The 16207-nt window shown below is 40.6% G+C and overlaps 1 protein-coding gene across 23 annotated transcripts in view; it reads right to left on the bottom strand.

The window, feature by feature from the left end:
- Positions 1-16207, bottom strand: part of MCTP1 (multiple C2 and transmembrane domain containing 1) — a 516560-nt gene that overhangs the window by 322640 nt on the left and 177713 nt on the right. Inside the window, exon 1 of one of the 23 annotated variants that reach the window (XM_036925725.2) lies at positions 1446-1677. The exons of the other annotated variants lie outside the window; for them this stretch is intronic. Within the exon in view, the coding sequence (XP_036781620.1) occupies positions 1446-1502 (57 nt within the window). The 5' untranslated portion in view covers positions 1503-1677. Of the gene's footprint in view, positions 1-1445; positions 1678-16207 lie in introns of those variants that run through there. 23 annotated transcript variants of the gene reach the window in all.

Below are 16207 nucleotides of genomic sequence, written 5' to 3'. Positions count from 1 at the left end.
AGATGTATTATATACTGTTCTTTTTATCAACATTTAATAATTCACATATAGCATAAGGAAAACTTCACAAGCAAAATTCTTAACTAACCTGAATAGCTCCCTCCTTGCCCAGGCAAATAAGCAGAGTCTGATACATATCTCCTATCAGAATATTCTATTTATAACTCCTTGAATTCAAATCTTTTGGTTTATGTGCCTTTTCACTATCCAAGCTCCCAAAGGCTCTCATAGTGCTAAGTCATTTTCTTTAAAGTTTTTATTTCCCAATTCAGAATACTGCCTTCAAATATATTTGGAAGTTGAACTAATTTTAATTTTCCCTTCAAACAAATGGAAAATGACATGCCTCCCATCAGTTCATTAACCCTTCAACCTTTGCAAAAACATGAGTTATTAAATATATATCTAATGAAAAGTAATTTCTATGCTGCAATTAGAATCTAGCAATCTTATAACCAATATAAATGAAACAATCTCTAAGCATGATTAGGGGTCAATTAAGAAGAAAAATGGTATTTTAATGCCAACTGTCAGTGTACATACAAAAATCCCTCATTTCAGTAATATCTTACAAATTCATAGCTATAGCTCTCAATCAAATTAACCTCCTCTCCTCCAAAGAATTCAAAATCCTTAAATATGAGTGACCAAAGTTACATGACACCAGATACCACCTTTAGCTCTGATGTAATGTTATTTCTTAATCAATAAAAAACAAGACAACATTCCTGCCTTTCATCCCAAATTGTCAACAGCAGGCTTAAAAAATGTGAAAAACAAACCACTTATTCACTTCTCTATCCACAGATTCCCCCATCCATACAACTTATATATGAGTGCCTCCAACAGTACCTGAGGAAGCAGGTTTGTGATAAACTCATACACATTTTAAAACAAATCAATCAGAAGTTTATAAATTTGGTGGCCTTTTACTAAACTAGAGTACCAAATATGAAAGGGCAAAAGTCTTCCATTACTTTTCAACTTTCAACTTTCTAATAATTACTAGGATCACTTTCTGTTTCAATGGAGAAATGTAATTGTTGAGCTATGATAAGTTAGGATAAAATCCAGCATAATCATATGAATTTTATGCATGTTCTACGTTTAACTGAGATCATTGAGAAGCAAAAAGAAAATAAATAAAATAAGATCCTGGTACTACTTCATCCTTAAAAAGACTACAATGATATAAAGCTACTACAATGCTTCCACTTCCCAGGCATTATATTTTCATAAAAGAACTATCATAAAGGGAATATCAATCTAGTAAGTATCTCACAAATGGATAGTACTGTAGATTTAAAATTACTTGTATTAGAATCTCAAATGCCACTTTCAAAGCCCTGTGAGAAAGTATTTTCTGAGGCACAACAATATACAAAAACTGCCACTTAATTCAAGGCTGCCACAGTACAATGAGCAAACCAAAATATGAAACTTACCTTATTATAAATAAATGGCAAATTGCAGGCACTTTTCAGCTTCCAGCTATCTAGCATAGTTGATTAGAAATAAATAAAACATCTTTCACTCCAAGTGAGAGAACTGCATATTGAGATTTGGCTTTCTTTACTGACTCTTGGCAGGAGAGGCTGTTCACCTCCAAGGGCTGGTAGAAGCCTCTTCACAGAGAGCACTTGCTGCTCTGAACTGCAGCGACTTAGAATGAAAGTGAGAGGAACCCGTGAGGTTTAAATACCGTTGCTTCACATTCACAGGATGTGTGACTCAACTCTCTCTCAAGCCAGTAGGGATAGAGTTTCCCCTCCAAAAATGGTGAGATTACATAACAAACATCACATTTGGGGTCCTTAAATGCTTATAAACTAAGAACTAAAAACTTCACCTGCTAAACCAAAAATGTGCACCTTTAGTAATTCACTTCTTCCCTGTGGCACGAGCCGCAAACAGAAATGAGAACAACATGGCACAGAGATACTATTCTGCTAACTCTCTGCAGTGCATTAATTTAATGTTAAGAAATCTGTGTGAACATATCAACATCTCCCTGACAGGGATGGAAAAAAGAGTAACACTAAGATCATTAACGTTCTCATTAGGGCAAAAACAATGTGGAGAATAAAACCCTATCTGCATGTGCAAGAAGTGGACATTCTATACAACAAAGTAGACTCTCCTTCACGAAGTCAAGGATGGAAATAGATCTTTGGGTTTGCTGTCACCGATTCCCACAGAAATGCTGTCCTACGCTGTCATTACCTTGTGATGCTCGCTCTGCCTACCTCTCCAACTCAAAGCCCTCCTTTATCTGCTTTGTTAACGTTTCTAAAGGAACATGACTAATGACACAACTCTTCTAGTAAATGAGGCAATTTTCTGTGCTTTCTCCACCACCCACTACCTCTTAACTCTGAGCTGTATTAAGCTTGATCACACATTGAATTATTATATTTGGACTCCTCAGTCAATAAATATTAGAGACTTAGATCCTTGAAAAAAAAATCTACTACATGGATTCAATCGCCATTGCTGTCATAAAGGACAAAAAGATGAAAAAACACATGTCAATAATAGCAAAGTGGCTGGAACTACCTAGACCAGTACTGTTCAGTAGAAATATAAGATGAGCCACATTAAGTAATTTTAAATATCTTAGCAGTCACATTAAAAAAAGAGAAACATGTAACACTAATTTTAATAATGCTTACTCCAATATATATGAGATATCATTTCAACATGTAACCAACAGAAACATTATTAATATTTTACTATTTTTGCACTAATCTTAGATAGCTGATGTGTATTTTACATTTATAGAACATTTTAATTCGAGCTAGCTACATTCAAATGCTCAACAGACATACAGGGCTAGTGGCTACTCTATTGGGCTACCCAAGTCTAGAGTCTGGAGATCATTATTCAACCTTAGGTTTAGATTCAGTGTTCTCTCTTCAAAGAGGTCTAACCTTACCACCTTACCTGAAATGACTGTCCCCAATTAATTTCCATCTCATGAACCTTTTTATTTCCTTCATAGAACATCACAGCCTGAAATTTTCTCCCTTATTCATTTGTTTACTTTTTGAAGTCTGTCGCCCCTAACAATAATGTAAGAAACCTGAGGACAGAGATATAGCAGTCAATATTTTAAACCCAGGCCCTGACATGGTGATGAGTATGTAATGGAATTTAATAAATATTATTTAGTAAATGAATAAATAATATATGGAATTTGTGCTATGTCTTGGCAAATAAAAGAATATTAAGAAATGTGTTCTAAGACTAGGAATTTAATGCATAGATAATGATCTATCATATCAGTGATATTTTAGCAAATACATTGAGTAACACTTCCCTGAATTGAAAAATTATCTCTTTTCATAATGTTAATGATCTTTAGTCTGTAACACACTTTACTTTCATATACGACATTATATATAACAACATGCTTCTTTCATTATACTAGCAAAGATTTGGAAAGATACTTATAAGAATATTTTTGTCCTTATGGCATAAATCTGGAAACCAATTATGTCTATCTCCTACTAACAAAAACATAGTGTACTGAAAGACATTTATAGGGGACATTGATATATTTGCCTGACCAGCTTATGTGCCTCCTCCTTCTGTTATCATCATTCTGATTTTTATTTGGAAAATCATCTATGTGTTCCTCCTTCTCAATCTATTTTGGGTCATGCTGATGTGGCATCAGAAGGGGGCATGTGACCCAGGCCTGACCAATCAGTATATACTACACACAGAGATACAGTGATAGGTCAAAGTTGGGCATGTGACCCAACTGGTCCAGTGAGAGCTAACCCCTTTACTTCTGCTGATACTGAAAAAGAGATTGTTAAGTTTGCAGAAGGTAAGCTTTGTACTGCTGGTTAACTTATTTGTTAGTACCCAAGGTGAGGTTGTGTGAAAATGAGGTCAACCAAGAGAAAAACAAAGCCAAAGATGTGAAAGGCATATTCCTGACAACATAATTGTAGTTCCTAGATCTGGCCATATATTAAATCACAAATGCCCTCCGCTGCAATGATGGATGTACCAGAATGTTGACTGTCAAATTGTTTGCAATAGTGAAAGACTGGAAACTGCAATGGGCTAAACACATTGAGGAATATTATACAGCTATGAAAAAGAACTAGGTTCTCCAGATATACTGACATGCAAAGCTCCCTAAAAGACCTGAATGGAAATAATATGTTGCAGAAAAATATATTATCCCAGTTATGAGTACATGAATTTTTGCATACAAATTCATAGAAAAGACCTGGGTGACTGTATACCAATCATGGACAAGTCATTATGCCTGGAAAAGAGATTTGAAGTAAGGAAGTGATAGAGGACTGTGGATAAAATGAAAGTTCCTGTGACCAGGAATCTCACCTGGCCCTGGTTGGCTAGCTCAGTACACACGTATGGGCAATATGTTGCTTTTGACTCTTTATAAAGAGCTCCACCCAGTGCTCTTAGTGACATGGTGGCACAGCTGCAAGGCTGCAGGAGAGCAGAGCAGAGGTGGGAGTGGTGGCAACACTGAGGACAGGCCCAGAAGACAGCTGTGCGTTTAGAGAGGCCCAGAGGCAGAGACCGGCTTGCTGCATGCAGACTTGCTCTGAGTGGATGGGATTCTAGTGATTGACCTGCCACCATGGAAATAAAATTGGGTATAACCCTTCCACTCCAAGAACATTCTACTGTTATTTTTTTGGTCACATTGACTCCATAGTGAACTTGCCTGGGGCTGAAACCCATTGGCAGGACAAGGACAAAGATCCACTTATTTTGTTCAGTGTACTACCAATTGCATAAATCTTTTAAAAATGAATCCATGTATTTTTCAGGTAATATGAAAAGAATGTTACTTTTTAAAACAAAATCATAATTTGATATTTTATATCTCCATATCTTAGTATACTATTTCACTCTAAGTGGACCACACATCATTTCTTTTAAAAGCAATGTAATAGAAATGACAGTGCTCTTCTTTTCCCCACTTTCCATTCTTTACCAGCCCAAATTTTTGTATTCTCTGATTTTTTTTTTGGTCTGGCTAAAGGAAATGAGACAAAGACAAGAGATTAGAACAGACTGCAGGGTACATTAGAATCTCCAAAGTACCTCCTAACAGTGGCCAAGGCCTTTGCTGTTTCTTTTTCTTGGCTTCCTGACAGCTATTTTATTGACTTTATAAAAATACAGTTTGTATTTATTCAGCTATCAACATATCAACAGCTAAATGTTTATAATAATATGCCTTACATTAATTAAGTTAGTCTTGAATCAGAGTAAATAAACTTGTTTATTATTTCTCACTGAGAAACTCCTGGTTACTGAATTGGGCACAACTACTTTCCTAATTGACATAAAATCAAAACCTTTTGGCTTGCTCTAGTCCTCAAAAATCTTCACATTATCTTAGGTGTGTTCATACCACTTCATGCTTTTCTATTCCTCTAGATCTCCACAGTTTTCTCTGCTTTAAAATGATATAGTTAGAGATGCTTAGAGTCTAAGGGAGGGGTCGGGACCCTTTTGACTTTGGTATTACCAGCCAGGACTTGAACTGATATAGTGCCAACAAACTAATGATCTGTCAAGCAGTTAGTATTGCTCTATTTTACTCTCAAAGTCCACTTATCCTAATAACTTCAACCTCGTAGAGAGTCTAGTGACTTTCACCTTCTATTCTCATTGCTTCCACTTAAAATCTTAACATTATGCCAAATTTACTCCAGGTTTTCTGGAAGAAGTAAAACATTGCAGATAAAATCGAAGCTACCATACGCCCCTGCCTGCCTATCCCATCTCCATTTTTTCTCTGCAAAGACAAATGCTCCCATGGTTATCTTTTATCATTTCCATACCTCTTTTTACACTTTTATTAAAGATGTATTTATCCATAAACAATATATTGACTTGCATGTTTTAAGTTTTATGAAATGGTATCATACAGATCTTTCAATTTTTTTGATTAACATTTGTGGGGAAGTTGGGGTTCCTATGGCCGGAATCCTCACTGAACTTAAACCACCTGATGATGTAACTGGCCTGTGGCTAGGCTACTGCTTCCACACCTTTAGGCAATAAGCTATTATTGCGCTATATAGAGAGCTCAGCCCAGTGCTCCGGGTGGAGGCAGAGAAGCTAGTGCTTGACCTACCACTGAGAGAACAAGCTGGGTAATAAACCCTTTCACCCCAAAGAATGTTTTGCGGTCTATTTCTTTGGTCACATTGAATCCATAGTGAACTTGCCCGGGGCTGAAACCCATTGGCAAGACAATTGGTGTAGTCAGCAGGGTTCACTGTTGATCAAGGAAAAAGACAGGCTGCCCTTATGGGAGGGGTGCTTCAGTGGGCTGCCCCTGTGAATGGGGAGACAGTGGGTTGTCCCCCAGTGGGTATGTGGTCTGAGGGGGCTTGCCTCCTAGAGGACTGGGCCCCACCCCAGGACTGGAAGCAAGTGGAGGTGATACCTGAGGCAGTAGGGGTGGCCCTTGGTATAGTAAGTAGCTCTTTTGAGAGACAAAGTGCCTGCGAGGCAGCAGGGACTGTACGTTGGCTGCTACTCACAGTACTAAAAAATTCTACAGAAGAGAAGGACATGCTCCTGATAAGGACCCAAGATGGCGGCACGAGAACACGAGCTGCAAACTTCTGTGGATTCCCTGAAGAAGGAAATGGCATTGATGAGAGAGGAGGCAGCACGAGAATGCCAGCAGCGAGGTGCCATTGAAGAGGTAAAAAATTCCTTAGAAAATGAGACGGCAGAGCTGCCAGGTGCCCTGAAGGAGGAAAAGTCCATCAAGGAAAAAGACGAACTCCTGAGGGAAGCACAGGTGAAGGCTGCAGGAGAACACCAGCTGCGAAGCATTGAGGTGAAGGTAAGAGAGCTTCTGAAGACTGAGGTAGCATTGCTGTGAGGCATAGTAGAAAAGGTAAAGGTTATAGCAGAGGAGGCACTTGGGGGTGGGGAGAGAAAAGTGCCATCAGTCCCAGAAATGGAGGAGCTGGGGAAGGATTAAAAGCACACCCAGTGGTTGTAAAGAAAACAAAGACCCCGCAGCTGAAAGTTCCCCAAGGAGAGGAGCAGCCCCCTCGGCAGGTCATGGAGCACTCTGTGGTCTGCCCCTATACTCAGGCTGAGCTGGTGGATTTGAGCTCCTGGTTTAGGCAGAAGCCCTCAGAGTCAATATCAGCTTGGCTCCTGCATCTGTGGGACTTAGGGGTGGATGAAATTGTTCTGTTGGGATCAGAGATGGGAAAGCTGTCTTCCCTGACAGTGCAGCCTGCCTTGAGGAAGTGATTAAAAAATGCACATTAGACTCCAGGGAGCCACTCCCTCCTCAATTGCTTATGGCTGCACTTCCTGCTGTGTAGCCCAATCTGGGTGATCTACCATCCTCTCCTGTTAGATGGAAGACATATGCTGAGCTCCAACAGGTGTTACGAGAGCTAGGCATAAGAAATGCCATCTATAGTCCAGGGAATTATGGCCCAGATGAAGAGATTTTTCACTATTGGGATGAGAAATATTGTGCTTCAAATGGCTCCCACATCCCTCTTTGGGTCTCTAGTGCCCATCCTTCCCCTCACTTAAGGCATCCCATAAGCAAGGTGACACATACAGTAGCAGACTTAGGGGAGGCTGAAGCAATGAGAACACAGAAAGAAATAAGATCTGTTACTCACAAGAAGAATTGAAAGGGCCCCATGAAGGATACAAGGACCCAGATATGGGTTGATTTAATAGGGGCAGGAGCAGATGGAAGGAAATTAGATGGGAAGTCAAACAGGATCTTACTAGAGCTATGGCAACAGCTGAAACCAGAGCAGCAGTTCCAACCATTAAGACCAAAGAGGCAGAGGTCAGTGACAGAGCCACAAGTCCAGCCTGTGTGTTTGCAAGAATTCCTGCTGGAGAGCAAGCCAACCTTACTTGAGCCCACACAGGAAGATGATTGGGGAACACAGTTTGACTGAGGGGAAGGTCAAGGTATCTGCCCCGAGGGACTGGGAGGGGACTGGAGGCCACATGTTGAAATAGCTACCCATTGGTCCCCAGTGAACATACAACATGTCCTGGCTCTGGTGGACACAGGGGCTGAATGTTCACTGATTCATGGTAAACCTGAGTGGTTCCCTGGGACCCCCACTATCACAGACGGATACAGGGATAAGTCTATCAGAGTGAAAAAAGCCCAAATCCATTTGAGAATAGGGCACCTACCCCCAAAAGAGTATACTGTGTATTTATCTTCTATCTCTGAGTATATTTTGGGGATTGATGTCCTGCAGGGTCTATGGCTGCAGACCACACTGCAGATGAGTTCAGACTGAGAGTACGTGTGGTGAAGGCAGTTCTGAGGGGACAAGCTAGGCACCCACCCATAGCTTTTCCTGTGCCTCGGTGGGTGGCTAATACCAAACAATACAAACTGCCTGGAGGACATAAAGAGATTGGAGAAACTCTCCAGGAGCTGGAAAAGGTGGGTATTATAAAGTCCACCCATCATCCTTTCAATTCCCCAGTGTGGCCTGTAAAAAAGCCAGATGGCTCCTGGCGTATGACTGTGGATTACAGAGAACTGAATAAAGTCATACCCCCTATACATGCTGTTGTCCCCTCTACTGCAGGCTTGATGGATACTCTCAGCCATAAACTAGGAACATATCATTATGTGGTAGATTTTGCTAATGCCTTCTTTTCTATTGACATTGAGCAGGAAAGTCAGGAACAGTTTGCCTTCACATGGGAAGGATGGCAATGGACTTTCACCATCCTCCCACAGGGATACCTCCACAGCCCCACCATCTGTCATGGACTTGTAACCCAGGACTTGGCTACATGGAAGAAACTGCCAATGGTGCGGCTGTACCATTATATTGATGATGTCATGCTCACGTCTGATTCTCTTTCAGGTCTAGAAGGTGCAGCACCTAGACTGCTGCAACATCTACAGGAGAAAGGATGGCTGTGAACAGTACCAAGATTCAGGGACTTGGTTTGTCTGTCATATTCTTGGGGGTCGTCTGGTCATGTAAGACCAAAGTTATACCAGAAGCAGCTATAGATAAAGTCCAGGCCTTTCCTATCTGTACAACTGTAGCATTGCTACAGGAGTTTCTGGGTCTTCTAGGCTACTGGAGAGTGTTTATCCTGCACTTGGCACAAATTCTGAAGCCCTTATACTGGTTGGTATGAAAGGGCATCAGGTGGGACTGGGATGAGACATGTGCATCTGCCTTTACTACAGCAAAATGGGCATCAAGGCCAAGTAGGCCTTGAGTGTGATAGACCCATCAAGGCCCTGTGAGCTGGATGTTCATTTGACTGAAGATGATTATGCCTGGGGTCTCTGGCAGTGGCTTTAATGAACTTGAAAAACCTATTGGATTCTGGTCAAAACTCTGGAAAGGGGCAGAGGTATGATACATTTTGATAGAAAAACAACTGGCTGCCATGTATCATGCCTTGATGGCTAAAGAACCCATAACTGGAATGGCCCTGATAAAGGTAATAACCACCTATCCCATCTTGGGGTGGGTACAAGACTGGACCCATAAGCCAAGGAGTCATGTGGCACAAACACCCACACTAGCCAAGTGGGGTGCTTACCTACAGCAGTATAGTGCCCTCTCTAGTAGCCCCTTGAGTGAAGAACTCCAATGCTTATTGGGGCCAGTGACATATACTAGTGAAAAGCAGGAAGAACTTGCTTTTGAACCATTAGTAGCAGAGAGTCCATATCAGGATGGAAGAGCCCCTATACTGGTACACAGATGGCTCCAGCCATGGGAAGCCCCCCAAATAGAGGGCCATAGCTTTCCATCCTAAGACTGAGACAATCTGGATGGAAGATAGTGAGGGGAAGAGCAGCCAATGTGCAGAGTTGCATGCTGTGTGGCTTGTGATCAGCCAGGAGCCCTCCCCTATAGCTGTCTGCACAGACAGCTGGACTGTCTATTGGGGCTTGACCCTGTGGCTACCAACCTGGTACCATGCCAACTGGTTGGTTGGTCACCAACCCATTTGGGGGCAAGAATTGTGGCAAGACTTATGGTCCTGTGGTCAGATTAAAATAATTACAGCATACCATGTGACAGGTCATTTGCCACTGGCATCCCCAGGAAATGATGAAGCACATAAATTAGCCCAGATACGTTGGTTAAAAGGAACGCCTGCTTCTGATGTAGCCCAGTGGTTATATCAGCATTTGTTGCATGCGGGGCAAAAGACAATGTGGGCTGTAGACTGTCAGTGGGGCTTGCCTTTGACGTTTGAAGAAGTTAGAAGAGCACAGCAGGTGTGTGTCATGTGTTCCAAAAGGGACTTACCCCGAGTTCCACAGTAGCATGGGATAATAGCTAAGGGGCTTATACCCCTGGTCAGGTGGCAGATAGATTATATTGGGCCTCTGCCTGTGTCAGAAAGATATCAATACGCTATGACTTTTGTGGACACAGCTACTGGACTTCTGGTTCCTTTTCCTACCCATTGTGCAGATCAGCAGATGACCAAAAGAGGCCTGGAGCATCTCTTTGCTGCCTATGGATGACCACAGATAATTGAGAGTGATCAGGGCACCCATTTTACTGGACATACACTGTAAGAATGGGTGCGACAGCTGGGAATCAAATGGAAGTTTCATGTGCCATACAATCCTACTGCAGCAGGCATGATAAGAGAGGCAAAATGGCTTGTTAAAATCCGGACTAAAGTCAGACGCCAGTAGTCTGCATGTTAAAATCCAGACTAATGTCAGATACCAATAGTCTGCAGGGATGGTCAGTCCACTTATGGGCCATGCTATGGCATTTGAACGAGAGACCCTGAAAGGGAGCCCTGAGCCCCACAGACATGTTAACATATATGGCTGCCTCCCCTACACAATTGCAAGTACAAACCAAGGAAGACTCAGTGAAGCCGAGGTTCATCCACCAGAATAATATCTTGCTGCCAACACCAACTGCACTGAACCCCGGAGACTCCATTGAGTGGACGTGGCCTTGGACCTTTCGACACATGGACCAATGATGGCTGTCTCCTGGCACCTTGGGGACAAGGCCTGGAAGCTGGCCTCCTGTGTATTTCTGGAATAACAGCAGAGTGGCCAACAAGATCACAGTAGTATATTCTGAACAGCCAAAAAGTAGGAGCATCTTACCAGGGAGTTTTGTTTTATCATTAGGCCCAGTCCATTCACCTCCAGTAGCACTATATATAGACCCTTGAGTGAACCCCACGGGGAAAGGAGTAAAAGTACAGTATACTAGGCCTGAAAGGAACCCCCTTCCTGCTACAGTCCTATCACAGGACTATTCTCGTGCATGCATCCTACCTGATGGACAAGGTTTGCCTACGTTGGTGTCATTAAAACATGTGTCTTATTGCCCCTAAAGTCTTTGTGGATTGGGAACTTCCTCTGGCTTGAGGATTATTATAATTTTTGTTATTAGGAACCTCCTCTGGCTTGAGGATTATTATAATTTTTGTGACCTGTATCAAAATCTTGCTGTATCTTAATTTTTATTATCTCTAAGTTGTTGTTATCCTCCGTTGCTACTGTGGAATCTGGTTACAGTGCTCCAGCTTTCTCGCACAGGGACCATTGCGGAAGATTGAAAGCATGTAGACTGTAAGGTGAGAATCCTGGAGGGGTGGAGTGTGGGGAAGTTAGGGTTCCTATGGCCAGGATCCTCACTCAACTTAAACCACCTGATGATGTAACTGGCCTGTTGTTAGGCTACCGCTTCCAAACCTTTAGGCAATAAGCTATTATTGTGCTATATAGAGAGCTCGGCCCAGTGCTCTGGGTGGAGGCAGAGACACTAGTGTTCAACCTACTGCCGAGAGAACAAGCTGGGTAATAAACCCTTTCACCCCAAAGAATGTTTTGTTGTCAATGTCTTTGGTCACACTGAATCCACAGCGAACTTGCCCAAGGCTGAAACACATTGGCAATACAACATTATCTTCTTGTGATTTACAGGTAATACTATGGAATTTATTATTTCTAATTTCTGTATAGCATTCCAATCCATATCAGCATTCTCTTGTTGGTAGACATTTAATTTGTTTCTAATTTATTGCTACTATTAAACCTCTCTAATTCTTGTACATGTGTGAGAATTTCTTTAAAGTTGGATACTTTGGAATGGAATTATAAGGTCTATGACCAATATACCAACCCACATCTCAACGTAATTACATTAAATTACAATTCAGCCAACAGTGTATGAGCTTTTGTCATACTAGATTTTTGCAAACAATACATTTTTTTTCTTGAGTTAAAAATATGGTGGAAGTGAAGTGTTCCTCAGTTATTATGTCTGAAGTAATCCCCTAAATAATGTCAGTATCTAAAAGGGAACTGAGAAGAATTCCTATTTCTCATAAGCAGTTTAGTACATCATTTATTGAGCACCTGCTATGTGCCCTATACTGTTAGAGGATATAAACACAAAGCAGTCCATACAATCAAGAAATATGCAGTCTAATAGAGGAAAAAAACTTGTAAGCAGATGATGATGATGAAATGGATAAGTAAACATGTGCCAGAGATTGTGCTAATTCATTATTTAACTTAATAGAGTTTAAGTAAGATGGAGTAAACATTGTTGTAAGAGATATGTGCAAGATACTATGGAAGCAGAGAAAAGAATGTTATTAACTTCTACCCTACAGATGATTCATGGTATTAAGTGCTCAAGTTTGAGATAGCATGGGCTTGAGAGATACAGCAAGACCTAGAACTGACATTTCTGTTTTCCCAAGCAGACCATTTTCCCAAACAGATCACTCATAAAGGAATCCTTATTTATCTAGAAGATCAATCAATAGGAATTAAGGGGCAAGTTTCATCTGAAAAGAAATGCTTCCTTGGGAAACAAATGCATTTTTACAATCAGTGATCCAATCACATGGTGACATTTTTGTCAATCATTAGAGATAAAGTTGAAAAAAAAGCCAAGAGTTTCTTAGGAATCAAAAGAAGTGGCATATCTTCTTTTATCAGATTATTAATAACTTATAATATTAATGTTAAAAATAAGACCTTATTCCCCTAAAGAAATCTCATGATAAATACATTTTTAAACAAAGCATCTAAATTTTTGTCTTTTATACAGATGTTCACATGTTTCTTTCAGTGTAGGTCTATCTATAGCCTTAAAAAAGTACAGACTATGAGAATACTTAATATTCTTCACCCAGGAAGAAGAAAAGACTCTTAAATTAGAGACAGAGGAGGGAGGCCAAAAGTATCACAGATTTCCTGAGGAAAGATTAAAGATATTCTCACTTTCTTGAAGCTATGAACTTTATATGTCAGTCTTCATATCACTGTAACCCTTTAGGACTTACAAACTGTGTTTTCAATACTTGAGTGTGACAGTGAAATGAATCTGGAAATAAGAAAATAAGACTGCTATCTCAGAATTAAACTTTGAATTAGAAGTACATTAGGTCAAAGCATAGGTCAAGGAAAGGCCACTCAAGCATCAGAATGACACAAACTCAAATGCCTAGAGGTGTCCACATTTCCGGCAGGCACTGCAGGTTAGCTGGACCTGGTAGGGACCAGGTGAACTGAATAAAGGGCAGGACTTAAGCTCATCAAAAAGAGACAACCTAATGGCTAATGTCAATGAGAGAAGAAATAAGTGTAGGCGAGGATGTGGAGAAAGGGAACCCTCATACACTGGGTGTGTGGATGTAAATTGGTAAGCAGTATGGAGGTTTTTCAATAAACTAAAAAGAGAAATACCATTCTACTTCTGGAAATTTACCCAAATAAAACAAAACCACTAATTCAAAAAGAAAGATATTTGTACCCTTACATTTATAATAGCACTATTTACAATACCTGAGATATGAAAGTAACCTAAGTGTCCATCAATAGATGAATGGATAAAGATGTGGTACATATACACAATGGAATATTACTCAGCCATAAAAAAGAATGAAATCATGCCATTTTTGACAACATGGACAGACCTAGAGGGTATTATCCTAAGTGAAATAAGTCAGACAGAGAAAGGCAAATACCATATAATTTTACTTTGTGTGGAAAATAAAAAATAAAAAAACCCAGATAAACAAAACAGAAATAGACTCATAAACAGAGAGAACAGATTGATGGTTGCCACAGGGAAGTGTGTGGAGGGTGGTGAAATAGGTGAAGGGAATAAAGAGGTACAGACTTCCAGGTATAAAATAAATTAATCATGGGAATGAAAGCACAGCATAGAGAATATAGTCACTATTATTTTAATATTTTGGAATGCTGACAGATGGTAACTATATGCTTTGTGGTAAGCATTTAGTAATGTATGTAATTATTGAATCACTATGATGTACCCCTGAAACCAAGTAATGTTGTATATCACATGTATTTCAATTAAAAAATAAATAAAATAAAGGGCAAGCTCTCCACACAGCTACAGACGACCGCCTTGATGTGGGAGAACCCGAGAAAGCCAGACCTCTGGATTTTTCAGAAGAGGATAGAGATCTGGATGGTTATGTGAATACTCATGTTTAAACCTTGGCCTCTGTACTATGTAAGAGACAAATACAAGCTTTTGAAGGCCAGATGTGCCCTAAGGAGTCTTGGACCCTTAGGCATGACAATAATCTATTGAGTGTACTGGCTTTACTGCTGGAAAGACACAGTCCAGACAAGGAAATCAGTACAAAGCAACCTCAGAAGCAAGCACCGGCAGTGGCCTTTCAAATACCAGGAGGGGTGCTCTGGGCTGGTGGCACACCCCTTCCTACTATGGATCTGCCACTCTAATTCCACTAACCCTGTGAGCCCAACAACAAACTGTCCTTCTGATTCCATGTCTACAAGCCATTTTCTGATTAGAATGTGGTATCCTGTCAGCATGCCTTCAGGGAGAACACCTGGGAAACTTGAAGGCCTTGAGGGGCAACTCAGCAGCTCTGTCTCCAATTATAAATTCACAAATTGACAGCCTGGTGGAGATGCGACCTGTTTGCAGGCAGAAAATGGGGTGGGTGGGAATACCAGCCACTAGGCCCCTGCAGTTTCACTTCTCCTTATAAATGGAAAACACTGGCATTCTGATCCTGTACATTAGTCATATGAGCTCAATTAATATGAGCCCAACTGGGGGACAGATGGGCCCTGGAACTGCTGACAAGGGTGGTTTCCGGGCTCACAAGGCTTTAGGGCAGATCGTGGGTAGTGGCAAATTCCCCAGCACAAGTCTACCCTGCAGGCCTCGTGGGAGCTTAGGGAGTTTATCTCACAGCCTCACCTGTGACCATCCCTCTCAGAGGATCCCGATTCGTTCTCTGAAGGCCCAGAAATGACCTAGAAATGTGGAGGGAAGATTAATGATAAAAACCCAAAGAACAGAAACAGACAAAAAGCTCCCCAAAATCAAGTATGTCTTTGAAATCTTCATTGCTGGGAAGCCGACACCGTGAATTTATAATTTGTGAATTTATAATTGGAGATGTGCTTGCCATACGCTGTTCCATTAAATCCTCAGAGACTGTGAAGCAGGTACTACTTTTCACAGTTAATCTATTCACAAAGAATAACTGAGACTTAAGGAGACTGAGTAACTTGGCCACACTTATACAGCTAACAGGTAGTGGAGTTGGAACTAGAAACTGTACCATTTTACATATATACTTGTATACTAAATTATACTTTTTTAAAAAAAAACACCAAATGTGTATTTTGCACTTGTTAATTGCTAGACATTGTTCTATTTCACCAATATTAGCTAATTTCTTTCTCATAATAAGCCTATGAAATGGGTGCTAACATAGCCCTATTCTGATAAGGAAACTGAGGCAAAGAGAAGTTATGTGCCTAAGATGATACAGCTAACAGATGGCATCACCAGGATTCAAACCTAGGCAGTCTGGCCCCAGAGTCCCAGTCTCTGTGCTACTTTTATAATGTTGCCTAGGGAGAACTGATGGAGATTCCAGTTTTAAGGATTAATTTTAGTACTACAGCAAGTATAATTTCTCAGGAAGATAGATAGAAACACAATGGGAAGAAATCTCTTATGTCATTTCTCTTTATTATATGACAATTAGACACACTGCAATTCTTCTATATTTAAGAACTATGGAGCACGTAAACACCATAAAATCCTACAGGGCTGGTTACAATTATTCTTAGGTATATCCCAGGAGGGTAACAAATTTAATTCTATATCTTTTTTTCCTCACTACTGTA

The sequence above is a fragment of the Manis pentadactyla genome, chromosome 2 (genome assembly GCF_030020395.1).
Source record: "Manis pentadactyla isolate mManPen7 chromosome 2, mManPen7.hap1, whole genome shotgun sequence".
In the NCBI taxonomy this organism is placed as follows: Eukaryota; Metazoa; Chordata; class Mammalia; order Pholidota; family Manidae; genus Manis; species Manis pentadactyla.
The sequence above is the reverse complement of the archived record's forward strand: the minus strand, read 5'-3'. Positions and strand labels throughout refer to the sequence as shown.